Source organism: Scyliorhinus torazame, chromosome 17 (genome assembly GCF_047496885.1).
Source record: "Scyliorhinus torazame isolate Kashiwa2021f chromosome 17, sScyTor2.1, whole genome shotgun sequence".
Lineage (NCBI taxonomy): Eukaryota > Metazoa > Chordata > Chondrichthyes > Carcharhiniformes > Scyliorhinidae > Scyliorhinus > Scyliorhinus torazame.
In genome coordinates, this window is record NC_092723.1 from 177,207,395 (window position 1) to 177,221,692 (window position 14,298).

Below are 14,298 nucleotides of genomic sequence, written 5' to 3' on the forward strand. Positions count from 1 at the left end.
TTTGATTTCTTTCTGGTAAGAAGACCCACAAGAAGGAGCGACTTCATCAGTGGAGCACAGAGGAGTGCTGTTGGGTAATCCGCTGCAAGTCAGGTAAGCAATTTCATCAGACTGCGGGTGAAACTTTCCATTTGAAGAACAGAAAGCATCTCCGTTTTTGCAATTCTATGTAATAAACTTTCTATTTCATATTTGGTCATTTAAACTTGCTGTTTATGCAGAAAACGTACTACTAACATCTGTAGAGAGGTCTTCAGCTAGTTGCTTACAAAGCAAATGAAAGACGAATAGAATGCGTGTTGATGTAATGAAATAAACTGAATTATTTTATGACTCTATCTGGTAATGCTGCATATTCATGAGATGTATCCTCCTGTGATGAAAGCACATGTGGCCACTCCCCGTACCAGCCTCCCCGAACAGGCACCAGAATGTGGTGACTAGGGGCTTTTCACAGTAACTTCATTTTAAGCCTACTTGTGACGAACTATTATTATTATTACTAAGTCATTTGAGGTTGCTATGCCCGTTTGCTTTTCCTATTAATAATTACAGTAATGCATTGATTTTCTTGTTTCTTGCCCAGTACTCCTCATGTTAACAGTAATATAGCGGCATGTTTTGCATACTAACATGAGTCTGAATTTCATTGATTAAGATATAATAATTTAGTGACCTAGATGCTTTTGATCAGTGATCACAATGTTCATAAATCTGGAATAAAAATGACTCCAAGTATTGTCAGCAATCAAGAAAGAAAATAACCAAATGAGAGGAATAGTTTTTAAATTAATGAGTGAAAAAATTACATCCACTAAAATTATACATTTTTATAATCCTTCCTCAAGTTTTAAAAAAAAGGACCCATTCAAGAGGTGAAGAAAGAAGCACCAACAAACGAGTCAAGACTTTGGAAGGTGACAAACGTGAACATTTTAATCTGAGTTCCAAAATCCAAAGTACAGATACTACCAAGAAGATGTCTTTGGATGAGGTGACCTTTTGTTTTTATTAAATGTTATAAAATGGTTAGATGACCAATGTATTTTTCCAAAGAATGCTTTAAAGAATCATTTTGGCTAAATATTTGATTCATTAAATGTTATAATGGTCTGTTGTATTTTAACAAAATGTCTTCATTACTGCCTGGGGGGCTGGTTTAGCACAGTGGGCTAAACAGCTGGCTTGTAATGCAGAACAAGGCCAGCAGCGTGGGTTCAATTCCCGTACCGGCCTCCCCGAACAGGCGGCGGAATGTGGCAACTAGTCGTTTTTCACAGTAACTTCATTGCAGCCTACTTGTGATAAGCTATTATTGTTATTATCACAGTTAATGTGAGTTTTAATTGGATTGGAATGGTTAAAACAAAATGCTAGGTTGCTACTGTGAACTTGGTGAATGTTGGTTCTAATTTATCTGGCATTAATTAATTTGATATACACCATGGCTCATAGATTGTTGTCAATGAGCGCAAGTCTCAAAGATGTCGTGAGCAGGTGAAGAATTAGCTCCCCTTAATTCGACTTGCCAACAACGTCCATATCTAAATGATTTTTTTTAAACCTTGGTTGGTCACAACAAAGATGCAAGTTTCTTTTTCACAAGGATATGCCTTTCCAAATCAGAATGTATTTGACTATTTAAACTGTGAACCAACAAGGAGCCAATCAAATAAGATTTTCCAGTCAAAGAAAGAGCACACTGAACTTGTGGAAAATAGGAACACTATTACAAGCATTCAGCCCACATGCAGTCATTCGGACAGGCACGCACGCTTTTTGTAGTTTATAATCTGTAAGGGCTATAATTGGTAGTAACGGGCGGGGTGGAGCTGAGCAGACTGGGAGAAATTCGAATAGCAGCCTGGGAAGGTAAGTGGTTTCACTGATTGTTCTGACTGGGGGGGAAAAAATGAAAAGTGATATCACAGGAAGTCTGTGATTTGATTAGCTCATGGAGAAGCTGTGTTGAATTTGAAAATCCACTTTAAATTACTGGTTATAAATTGCTTCCAGACTGAGGTAATAGATTTTTTTTTAAAGTTACTTAAAAATCAAATTGAAAAACTAAATAAATAAAATAGAGAGCGCCAAGTGATGTGTTGTTCCTGCGTGATGTGGGAACTTGTGGACCTCATTGTGGTTCCCAGTGACCACATCTGTAGTAAGTGTTGGTTGCTTGAGGAACTCCTGCTCAGAGTTGATGAGCTGGATTCTGAGCTTCAGGGACTGCGACACATCAAGGATGGGGAGAGTTAGCTGGACAGTGTTCCAGGAGGCAGTCACACCCCTTAGTGTAACTAACTTAAATTCGGCCTGTGGTCAGCGCCAGGACGGTGTGGCTGAGTGGGGCAGGTAAAGGATCCAGGAGATAGAATTGCAAGAGCCTCACCGCTTGTCCCTGTCCAACAGGTTTGAGATTCTTGCTTCCTGTGTTGACGGGAACGGGGACTGTAGCGAGGATGAGCAAACTGACAACAATTACGTGGTACAGGGAGCAATTCAAGTTGGGGGGGGGGGGGGGAGAAAAGAAACGTAGTCTTAATTGGGGATAGTATAATTAGGGACATTGACACTGTTCTCTGTGATCAGGATTGAGAATCCCAAAGGTTGTGTTGCCTGCTTGGTGCTCGGGTTTGGGATATCAAATCTGAGCTGCAGAGGAACTTGGGAGTGGAGGGTAAAGATCCAGTTGTCATGATCCATGTAGGTTCCAACGGCGTAGGTAAAACAGAGATAGGTTCTGTTAAGCGAGTATGAACAGCTAGGAGCTAATTAAAAAGCTGAACCAAAAAGGTAGGATTACTACATGAATCTTGAGCTAATTGACATACGGTCAATAAGATTAAGGAGGTAAATGTGTGGGGAAAATGGGTTTTAATTCATGGGAAATTAGCACCAGTACTGGGGGAAAAGGGATCTGTTCCGATGGGTCGGTCTTCATCTGAATCATACCGTTGACCAGAGTCCTACTGAATTGCATACATAGGGCTGTCGATAGGGCTTTAAATTAAATAGTGGGGCGGAGGAGGGGATCAGTTGTATGGAGAATTAGAAAATCAAAGTTAAAGGAGCAGGTAGAAATGCAGATTAATGATGAGGACTTTAAACGAGGTAAAGGGGCCATGGGCTCAGGAGATGTTAGTAAAGTTTCTAGACCATTGATAGAACAGATTACGGAAGGTGTCCGGAATCTAACTTCAGGCAGTGCAAAAAAGGGACAAATCTATGAGAAGGAGACAGTCTGCAGGACTGAGGGTGCTGTACCTAAAATGCGCGCAGTATATGAAACAAGGTAAATGAGCTTGTTGCATACGTTGAAATTGGCTGGTATGATGATGTGGGCATCACTGAGACGTGGCTGCAAGGGGATCAGGGCTGGGGTCTAAATATCCAAGGAAATGTGCCCTGTCGAAAGGACAGGCAGATGGGCAAAGGGGGCAGGGTTACATTGTTAGTAAGGAATTAAATTAAATTGATAGCAACAAGTAATATAGGATCAGAAGGCATAGAATCTTTGTGGGTAAAGTTGAGGAATCACAAAGGAAAAAAGATCCTGATGGGAGTTATTACAGGTCCCTTAGCAGTATTCAGGATGTGGGGCAGAAAATAAATCAGGAGAAAGAAAAGGCACATAGAAAAGGCAATATTACAATAATCATGGGGGACTTCATATGCAGGTGGACTTGGAAAATCAGGTTGGTAGCAGATCCCAAGAAAAAGAATTTGTGAAATGTCGACAAGATTTCTTTGGAGCAGCTGTAGTAGAGCCCACTAGGGAACCAGCAATTCTGGATTTGGTGATGTGTGATGAGGCAGACCTGATTAGAGAACTTAAGGAGGTGAAGGAACCCTGGGGGGCAGTGACCACCATATAATAGAATTTACCCTGCAGTTTGCAAGGGTGAAGCTGGAATCCGATGTAACCGTATTACAAATGAATAAAGGTAACTACAAAGATATGAAGGATAAGCTGGCCAGAGTTGACTGAAAGGGGAGCTTAGCAGGGAAGACAGTGGAACAGAAATGATTCTGGATAGGAGCGAAAGCAACAGGGTAGTTGTTATGGGGGACTTTAACTTTCCAAATATTGACTGGAAACGCTATAGTTCGAGTACTTTAGATGGGTCCATTTTTGTCCAATGTGTGCAGGAGGGTTTCCTGACACAGTATGTAGATAGGCCAACGAGAGGCAAGGCCGTATTGGATTTGGTACTGGGTAATGAACCAGGACAGGTGTTAGATTTGGAGGTAGGTGAGCACTTTAGTGATAGTGACCACAATTCGATTATGTTAACTTTAGTGATGGAAAGGGATAGGTATATACCGCAGGGCAAGAGTTATATCTGAGGGAAAGGAAATTATGATGCGATGAGGCAAGACTTAGGATGCATCGGATGCAGAGGAAAACTGCAGGGGATGGGCACAATGGAAATGTGGAGCTTGTTCAAGGAACAGCTACTGTGTGTCCTTGTCAAGAGGAAGAAGGAGGCTTATGTAAAGATGAGACATGAAGGTTCAGTTAGGGCGCTTGAGAGTTACAAGTTAGCTAGGAAGGACCTAAAGAAAGAGCTAAGAAGAGCCAGGAGGGGACATGAGAAGTCTTTGGCAGGTAGCATCAAGGATAACCCTAAAGCTTTCTATAGATATGTCAGGAATAAAAGAATGACTAGGGTAAGAGTAGGGCCAGTCAAGGACAGTAGTGGGAACTTGTGCTTGGAGTCCGAGGAGATAGGAGAGGTGCTAAATGAATATTTTTCATCAGTATTCACACAGGAAAAAGACAATGTTGTCGAGGAGAATACTGAGATTCAGGCTACTAGACTAGAGGTTCATAAGGAGGAGGTGTTAACAATTCTGGAAAGTGTGAAAATAGATAGGTCCCCTGGGCCGGATGGGATTTATCCTAGGATTCTCTGGGAAGCTAGGGAGGAGATTGCTGAGCCTTTGGCTTTGATCTTTAAGTCATCTTTGTCTACAGGAATAGTGCCAGAAGACTGGAGGATAGCAAATGTTGTCCCCTTGTTCAAGAAGGGGAGTAGAGACAACCTAACTTCTGTTGTGGGCAAAATCTTGGAAAGGTTTATAAGAGATAGGGTGTATAATCATCTGGAAAGGAATAATTTGATTAGACATAGTCAACACGGTTTGTGAAGGGTAGGTCGTGCCTCACAAACCTTATTGAGTTCTTTGAGAAGGTGACCAAACAGGTGGATGAAGGTAAAGCAGTTGATGTGGTGTTTATGGATTTCAATAAAGCGTTTGATAAGGTTCCCCACGGTAGGCTACTGCAGAAAATACGGAAGCATGGGATTCAGGGAGATTTAGCAGTTTGGATCAGAAATTGGTTAGCTGGAAGAAGAAAAAGGGTGGTGGTTGATGGGAAGTGTTCAGACTGGAGTCCAGTTACTAGTGGTGTACCTCAAGGATCTGTTTTGGGGCCACTGCTGTTTGTCATTTTTATAAATGACCTGGAGGAGGGCGTAGAAGGATGGGTGAGTAAATTTGCAGATGACACTAAAGTTGGGGGAGTTGTGGACAGTGGGGAAGGATGTTACAAGTTACAGAGGGACATAGATAAGCTGCAGCGCTGGGCTGAGAGGTGGCAAATGGAGTTTAATGCAGAAAAGTGTGAGGTGATTCATTTTGGAAGGAATAACAGGAAGACAGAGTACTGGGCTAATGGTAAGATTCTTGGCAGTGTGGATGAGCGGAGAGATCTCGGTGTCCATGTACATAGATCCCTGAAAGTTGCCACTCCGGTTGAGAGGGTTGTTAAGAAGGCGTACGGTGTGTTAGCATTTATTGGTAGAGGGATTGAGTTTCGGAGCCATGAGGTCATGTTGCAGCTGTACAAAACTCTGGTGCGGCCGCATTTGGAGTATTGCGTGCAATTCTGGTCGCCACATTATAGGAAGGATGTGGAAGCATTGGAAAGGGTGCAGAGGAGATTTACCAGAATGTTGCCTGGTATGGAGGGAAGATCTTGTGAGTAAAGGCTGAGGGACTTGAGGCTGTTTTCGTTAGAGAGAAGAAGGTTAAGAGGTGACTTAATTGAGGCATACAAGATGATCAGAGGATTGGATAGGGTGGACAGTGAGAGCCTTTTTCCTCGGATGGTGATGTCTAGCACGAGGGGACATAGCTTTAAATTGAGGGGAGATAGATATAAGATAGGAGGCACAGCGGAGGAAGAGGCATCCATGGCTGACAAAAGAAGTCAAGGACAGCATAAAAGCAGAAGAAAAAGCACACAAGCTGGCGAGGATTATTGAGAAACCAGAGGATTGGGATGCCTTTAAAAGCAAGCAGAGGGCAATAAGGGGGAAGAAGAGGAAATAGATGAAATGAGTTTAAGCTGGCTAGTAATATAAAAGAAGATAGTGTCATGCAAGAGTGTCTTTAAGAAATGGATGTGTAAGCAATGTACCTTTAAGAAAACAGTGATGTCAGAGAGTGGGTGAGGCTGGGCTTTAGGTCAGCCATTGCAGGTTTTTAGTTTCAGTTTAAAAGCGGTGTCTGTGTGTTTCCAGAGAGCTGCAAGTTTTGCAGTTAGGTTTTGCTGAGAGCAGCTAAAAAGTGCCTGGCTGGTTTTGCTGAAAGCAGTTTAAAAGTAGAAAGCCAGTTTGCGACAGCCTTTGCCATTCTACAGAAAAAATATATATCCTTTAACCTGATGTGATACTATTTGAAGGTGTTAAATCTCTTGGAAGTTTGAAGGAACATTTTAAGGAATTATTTACTGTTGCAATATTTTCTGAGTTATCTTTGAAGTAAGGGATGTTAAGAGATCCAATGTTTATTTAAGATGTTAAGTTGAGTTCATGGAATAAACAGTGTTTTGTGTTTAAAAACCCATGTGTCCATAATTGTAATCCCACACCGAGGGGAAAAGCCGTGTGCTCGGAAAAGCAACAAATCCATTAAAGGGAGAGGTTGGTTGAACTCCATGATACATTTTGGGGTTCTGAAAAGCCTCGCCCCTAACAATAGCAAGAGTTTTTTCATGAAGTAATTTTTTATAAAGTGAGAGATGCAAGAATAGACATTTGACCACTGGAAAATGAGGCTGGAGAAGTAATCGGAAACAAAGAAATGGCAGAGGAACTGAATAGTTACTTTGAACAGTCTTCACAGTGGAAGACATCAGTGGGATAAGAGAACCTCGGAAGAATCGGGGAGCAGAAGTGAGTCCAGTGGCCATCACTAAGGAGAAGGTTCTGGGCAAACTGAAAGGTCTGAACGTGGATAAATAACCTGGACTGGATGGACTACACCCCAGGGCTCTAAAGGAGATAGCTGAGGAGTTTGTGGATGCATTGGTGCTGATCTTTCATGAATCGCTGGAGTCAAGGACTGAAAAATGGCTGATGTAACACCCCTGTTTAAAAAGGGAGGGAGGTGGAAGATGGGAAATTATAGGCCGGTTAACCTGACTTCAGTCATTGGTAAGATTTTTAAGTCCATTATTAAAGATGAGATTGCGGAGTAATTGGAACTGCATGATAAAATAGGACAGTCAGCACTGCTTCATCAAGGGGAGGTCATGTCTGACAAATATGTTCAAATTCTTTGAGGAGGTAACAAGGAAATTAGACCAAGGAAACCAATGGACGTGATCCATTTAGATTTCCAGAAGGCCTTTGACAAGGTGCCATATAGGAGGTTGTTAAATGGTGTTTCAGGATACGATACTGGCATCGGTAGAGAATTGACTGACTGGCAGAAGGCAGAGAGTGGGGATAGAGGGGTCTTTTTCAGGATGGCAGCTGATGAATAATGGTGTGTCTGTATCATGTGAGTGTCCCTTTAAGAAATGTTTTGTCTTATCACATGGCTTCAGTGATGTAATTGTGTGGGTGGATCTGGGAGTTGGTTTTACTTTCACTTTGGTTTGGAGATGGTTTGTGGCTCTGAGTTTTTACTTTCGTTTTGAGTTGGAACAGATTTTGTACTGCACAGGTTGAAAAAGATTTCTCCATCTTTATTTTAAAAGCTGTTTCTAGACTGCTTGATAACTAAGAGATAATTGCTTTCTGGAAGGAATTCAGACCTGCTGTTTGGACAGGAAAGAAGAGTATCAATATCAAGTCTTATATCAGTAAGAGGGCTGTGTGCTGGGCCACACCTTTAAAAAGGGGTACTGTTTTTTTAAACTTGGATTTTGTTATTAAATTGGAATGGTAAAGAGGGATTCATTAAGGATTATACATAGATTACTGTAGCTGTGTGGGGTATTTATGTTTGTAGTTGGTAAAATTGTATGCGTTTATGAAAATGTTAACTAAATGCGTAGAATAAAGCTTGTTTTGTGATTAAAAACGCCTATGACCTCTGTTGAATAACAACTGAAAGGCAGGCTCTTGCGCTCATCGTAACCAAAATCACTAAACAGTTGTAGGTCAGGTGAACTCCATGATATACCTTGGAGTTTTCTAAACCCTGGCCCATAACACCTGAAAGCAAGTTTCTGACCACCAGCACCATATAGGTGCATACCCACTCTGGTACCCCGAACCTCAGCGAAGACGGTACTGGCCGAGATGTCATTCACCATCCACTGATAACCCTGTTCAGTGGCAGGCCACACTCAGGTTTTTGTCAGGCATGAGTCCGACAATCACAGGAGATATGAGGAGCAATGTCTTTACTGCAAGTCAACAGCATTCTTCTGTGTTGTCTGTTTATTGGGCTTGTGCCCTGCCCGTAAAAGGAGGGACCTATGAGGGGACATATCTACCCGCCCTAGTCTTGATCCACCTCAAAACGAGAGACACTCAGAACATTCTCAGCACTGCGCTCTATTCGAGCCTTGGCCATTGCCCAAAGTCCCTCCTCGGCCTCTTCCAAGGGTTGCCCCTCGCCTCTGTCTTCACCGGAGTAGAAGTGGTGTTCCATGTGGGCGGAACGATAGCACAGTGGTTAGCACTGTTGCTTCACCGCACCAGTGACCTGGGTTCGATTCCCGGCTTGGGTCACTGTCTGTATGGAGTCTGAACGTTCTCCCCATGTTTGCGTGGGTTTCCTCCCACAAGTCAGTCAGTCTCTCTCTCTCTCTCTCTCTCTCTCTCTCTCTCTCTCTCTCTCTCTCTCTCTCTCTCTCTCTCTCTCTCTCTCTCTCTCTCTCTCTCTCTCTCTCTCTCTCTCTCTCTCTCTCCCCCCCGCCCCTGCCAAAAAAGGTGCATTTGGTGCATTGGACATTCTGAATTCTCCTTCAGTGTACCCAAACAGGCGCCGGACTGTGGTGGCTTGGGGATTTTCACAGTAATTTCATTGCAGTGTTAATGTAAGCCTGCTTGTGAGACTAATAAAGATTATTATTATAAGTTATGGAAGGTACAGCACATCACGCCAATCGCAGTACCTTCTGGGGGCTGTTCTAGAGGACACCCCCGACTGTTCCAGGCACTGGAACTGCACCTGCATCTTCAGGTCGATCGTCTGCTCCACCAGCGTGTGTAGCACCGGGTTTCAGCTTGTGTTTGGGTCCTCTCCATTGGTATTATCAGCCACCTCCTGAGTGTGTACCCTTGTCTCCTCAGAGCCATCCCTCCAACCCCTGGTCTCCCTCTAAGGTCGCCGGGATCTGAGCGGCCTAGAATATGGCTATCGTGGACGCACCCTGAAAAATAGACACACAGCTGCATGATGTGCTTGGTACTATCGCAGATGAGCTTCACATTCAGGGGGAGGAATCCCTGTCGGTTCATGTAGGGTGCCCCTTGCCACCATGGGGAACGCAGAGCCACCTGCTTGCAATCAGTGAGACCCTGCGCTTCGGCCAGGCCAGTTTGTTGCTCCCTTTGGTTGGCTCTGAATATGGCGGTCAATATGGTCGCCTTCCTTAATCCTAATTATGTTTGCTCTAGAGTCGCCAGGTATCTTTCGATACCGCCACAAGGTTCAAACCCGAATACTGATCAAAAGAGCCAATGCACCAGTTAGTTAGTTCAAAGTCAATACTATTTATTTACACACACAGTAATATCTACTCTTGCACAAAATACTACAGACTAAACTATCACTACTGCTAAAGCCTATACTTAGCTTCGGGCGCCCACTTAGTCAGAGGAACGATGGCCATTGTTTGGTTCTGAGGCTGCTGGGGTCGAAGGGGGAGAGGGGAAACAGCTAAGGTCGTCCGTCTGGTAGCGAGCGTTGACCTTGGACTTGCTTCTAGTGCAGCTGGTGGACGGGTTTCTCTGCTGTGAGTCCAAGAGAGCGATTCTCTCTTGGGGCCTTCTTATACCTGAAGGGGGCTTTGTGTGCTTTTGGGCGGGCCTTGAACTTGGCCCCAATTAATTGGACCGGATCTTGATCATCCGCATTGATCCTGACCAATAAAGGGGTGGGTGCCCTGATGGCTGGGCGCGTCCTAGGTGGCCGTTGGTCTGCTTTGTTTTCTGCTTTCGGTTTGGGTAACTGGCGCCGCGAGGTCTGAAGCCAGATCGGTTACTTAAGTATCTCCCTTTGTTCCCGGAGATGGACCATCCATATGCTAATGGGCCGACAGTTTCAGTCTTGTCTGGGAGCTGCGGCTCCAATATGCAGACGAGCTCTGTGCCTGCTTGCTTTCTTAACATTGTCCATTTTTCCCTGCAATCTTTGCAAATGTCCATTTTGTATTCTGGAAGTGGCCATCCCAGATGGCTACAAGTTATGCAGGCAAATCCCATGGTTCTGGTGTCCTGGCTCGCCTGGTCAAAGTTAAAGTTTGTGTAGTTCTGCATTCTCGCGAATAACTCATCGATCACCTCCCTTATTTACTTGTGTGTGGAGACTGAGAGATGCTACAGAGGTCACCCATGCTGCCCTGAAATGAGCTGCTAGCATAATGTGGCTGCAACATTCAGGGCCACAGGTGACCTCCCAGACCACGTGATGTCAACTCCTGCATCTTCTGACACACTCTCCCTCGGGACAGATGCAGTTCTCGCTGGCGTTGATTCGCCATCATTTAGAAGTATGTCGTTATCCTATAAACTTGTGCCTGGTAGTGTCGCCTTCAAGCCACCTCGATGTGTGGACCTGCCCTGGTAATTCAGTGGGCCCTGCCACCATCTCCACTGCAAGGCACAGGTCCAATCAACATGCAGACCATGTTGATGTTGTCTCTCCTGGTCCACTGCAATCAGAAGTACAGCCATCTCCACTGAGTCCATGATCTTTACACTGTAAGAACTCAAAGGAAGGAAATACATCTCTGAGCATTGAGGAGACCTGCCAATGCCCTGGTCCATTGACCTATCAAGCCACAGGACCTCTACCTGTGCACATTCCCTTCTGTGAGCATGTTGCACAAGAGAGTACAACTCTCCAGCTATAGTGTACTACGCTGTCACTTTCGAGAGACCAGACAAATATTCTTGCAGTTTCAAACAAGGCCTTTGTTCAAGTTCCAGCAAGGGAGTTAAGCATCCAAGCTTGCCTGCTACCTGATCATAGAAAATTTCTTGTCTTCAAGAAATTCACACATACCAATCAAATGAATACATTTTGTGTAGGAATTATCTGTATCCATTGAAAACTAATAATTAGGATTACATAATGTGGAATATCACCAAGCACGTATTTGTCTCTACATATCTAATAACTGCTAGACACGAGTAAGACAAAAATATGTTTGGCCTATGGTGTACTGTACTCCCTTTCCATTGCCCTGTGTGTCAGTGGGCACACATGAGCAGCAGCTGCATAATGATCAATTAAATTGTGTGTAAGCTGTGTGACCACCGCCTCCATACGCTCAATGTAGCAAGGGACTTGAATAGTGTCTGTAGACAGTCTGAGCTGAAGCAATTGGTTTCTCATCACAGCTAGCAGCCTGTGTTTTTTTTAAAACCTGTATGACTTTTAATCCTTTCTCACAGCACCTTTCCAATGAGCTTCACTCCCTTATACACACACAATGGCCACGGCCATGCAAGAGCCTCTCCCAACTCCACGTGACAAATGATCATCTACCTTCGATAGCCTTTGTGGCCTGCAGAACCCCTCAAGGGTGAGGACTGAGTGCACATGCTCACGCCTTGTGTGCTGACATCCTGGGGGGCTGAAACACTGCCACAACACTTGTCATATCAGGGCTGCCTGTTGAGCACTATTACCTTTGCCCCTTGTATCGGGGGGCAAATCTATGTCACCTCTCTTACAGAGAACTGAGTGCAAGCCATTGGGCTGTATTCACCGTTTTTGAGCTTGCGTGCATCAAGAAAAATCAGCGGCGCCCTATCACCGATCATGTGACCGGTGAGGGGCTAGCCGCTGCGCCACATAAAACCCCTGGCTCCCATGATAAAATCGCCTGGAGAATGGCTGTGTCTGTGGCCGCGCATGAGCACGGCGATAACCTGCAGTGGTCGCGCCGTAAAACATGGCACGGCCGTGCGCAGACCCAACCTGCCAGATAGTGCCTCCCTCCCCCCCCGGCCAGCAGCATGGCTCCCGCCCGACTGTGGCGGTGCTGGACACAGTCCACAGCCAGCAACTCGGCCCATCAGAGGTGGAGCATTGGGGGAGGGTTTTCAGGTGACGCGCTAAGGCCGTCCCAACAGCGTGCGGTGCGTGACAATGATGATGCCATTTCGGAGGGGTGGAGCATACAAAGAGGCGGCGCCCACTATTTTGGCATCAAAATGGATTCTCCGCCCAAATCAAGATTACAAAATTGACGTTGGGGAACGGTGAATCCCGCCCATTGTGTTTAATGTATGGGGGCTCAGCTCCCAATGGGTTAATTAGTGGGTGCCAATCAGTGCTAGAATTATGCATTACAATTCTGTCCTAGTGATCACAATTGATTCGTCAAGGAAGGGTCAGGGATATTAGGCAGGTGGGTTTCTCCTGTGGCATGCGAGGCACACTTAATTTATTTCAAGGCTCTCGATTACATTCAACTTGAGCAGTCCCCCAGCTCTCATGGATGATACCGAGCCTTCCATCGTGTATACTGTAATAAATCCACAGAGGCAGAAGTCCCATCACCAGAATTCCTTTTTATTTACAAACCCAACAGCTGAACAACCATGACCATTCAGTCTGCTGTCTACACCGGGAGTGCAGAGAATCTGACACTCCTTGTTATATACACAGAAAGGGGTTCCCTGATCGGGCCACTAATCAGGGAACTCTTATTCCAATTGGCCAGTCTCCAATCCGAGGAGCCCCCATGGTCCTCGTGATTCATGGGTCTCCTGCTGCGTTTTTGGCCGGATCCGGCTCCTCCACTTCGGCCTCCGACGTAGGGAGGGGTATAACGGCTAGGCACCCTGTCTTTTCCGATGTGAGCGCCTGAAGGGGCGGTTCACCCCTTTCCTCCGGCGGCAGGGGTACAGCTGCGGCATCATCCACGGTGTCCATATCCAAGTCCGATGTCCTCATCAGTAGTGTCGGAGAGGCGTGAATAGTTTTTTGGGGAGGAGTCTCCACTGTCGTTGGTATGCTGGTCTGAATCGGCTCCGGAGGAGGAAACTAATCTGCGGCCTGCACCTGGTCCAGATGTTTCTTTATTACATGTTTTCCCACACTCATCCCATGTGACACAGGTCCTGTCCTGGCCTTGACTGTTCCTACTACCCATGTGGGGCCATTCGCATAATTTCTGACCCATACTTTTTCACCCGTGTTGAACTGCCTTTCTCGGCGAGTGTTGTTGTGGCCCCTTCATTGGGCCTCTTGGTGTCGCTCTATTCTGCCACCTAAATTCGGGAATAGTAGACTCAGCCGGGTTCAGAGTCATCTGCCCATGAGTAGCTCCGCCGGTGCTATTCCTGTTGTGGCGTGTGGGGTTGTTCTATAGTCAAATAGCCAGTGCGACAGTTTGGTGTCCAATGATGCTGCTGACTGTTTCTTCAAGCCGACTTTTAAGCTCTTGACGGCCCTCTCCGCCAAACCATTCGATGCCGGGTGGTATGTGCCGAATGCCATTCGACTTCATAAATTTTGTGAAGTCCTGACTGGTGAAAACCGATCCAATATCCAAAACTAACACCTCCGGGATACCATGAGTTGCGAACGAGGTGCAGAATTTTTCAATGGTAGTTGTTGAATTTGCAGAGTTCATTTTGTAGACGTCCAGCCATTTGGAACGGGAGTCGACTGTTATAAAAAACATTGAATCCATAAACAGGCCTGCAAAATTGACATGAAGTCGCGACCTTTGTCTACCTGGCCATTCCCATGGGTGCAGCGGGGCTGCCGGTGGCATCTTCTGCTCTTGTTGGCATTCTTGGCACCGACCTACCAATGCCGCTATGTCTGTGTCCAGGCCCGTCCACCAAACATAGCTTCTGGCCAGCA

At 45.3% G+C, this 14,298-nt stretch overlaps 1 protein-coding gene across 1 annotated transcript in view; it reads left to right on the top strand.

The window, feature by feature from the left end:
• Positions 1–14,298, top strand: part of atf7ip2 (activating transcription factor 7 interacting protein 2) — a 144,840-nt gene that overhangs the window by 30,460 nt on the left and 100,082 nt on the right. Inside the window, exon 3 of the mRNA XM_072479815.1 lies at positions 849–994. Coding sequence (XP_072335916.1) covers positions 849–994 — 146 coding nt within the window. The remainder of the gene's footprint in view (positions 1–848; positions 995–14,298) is intronic.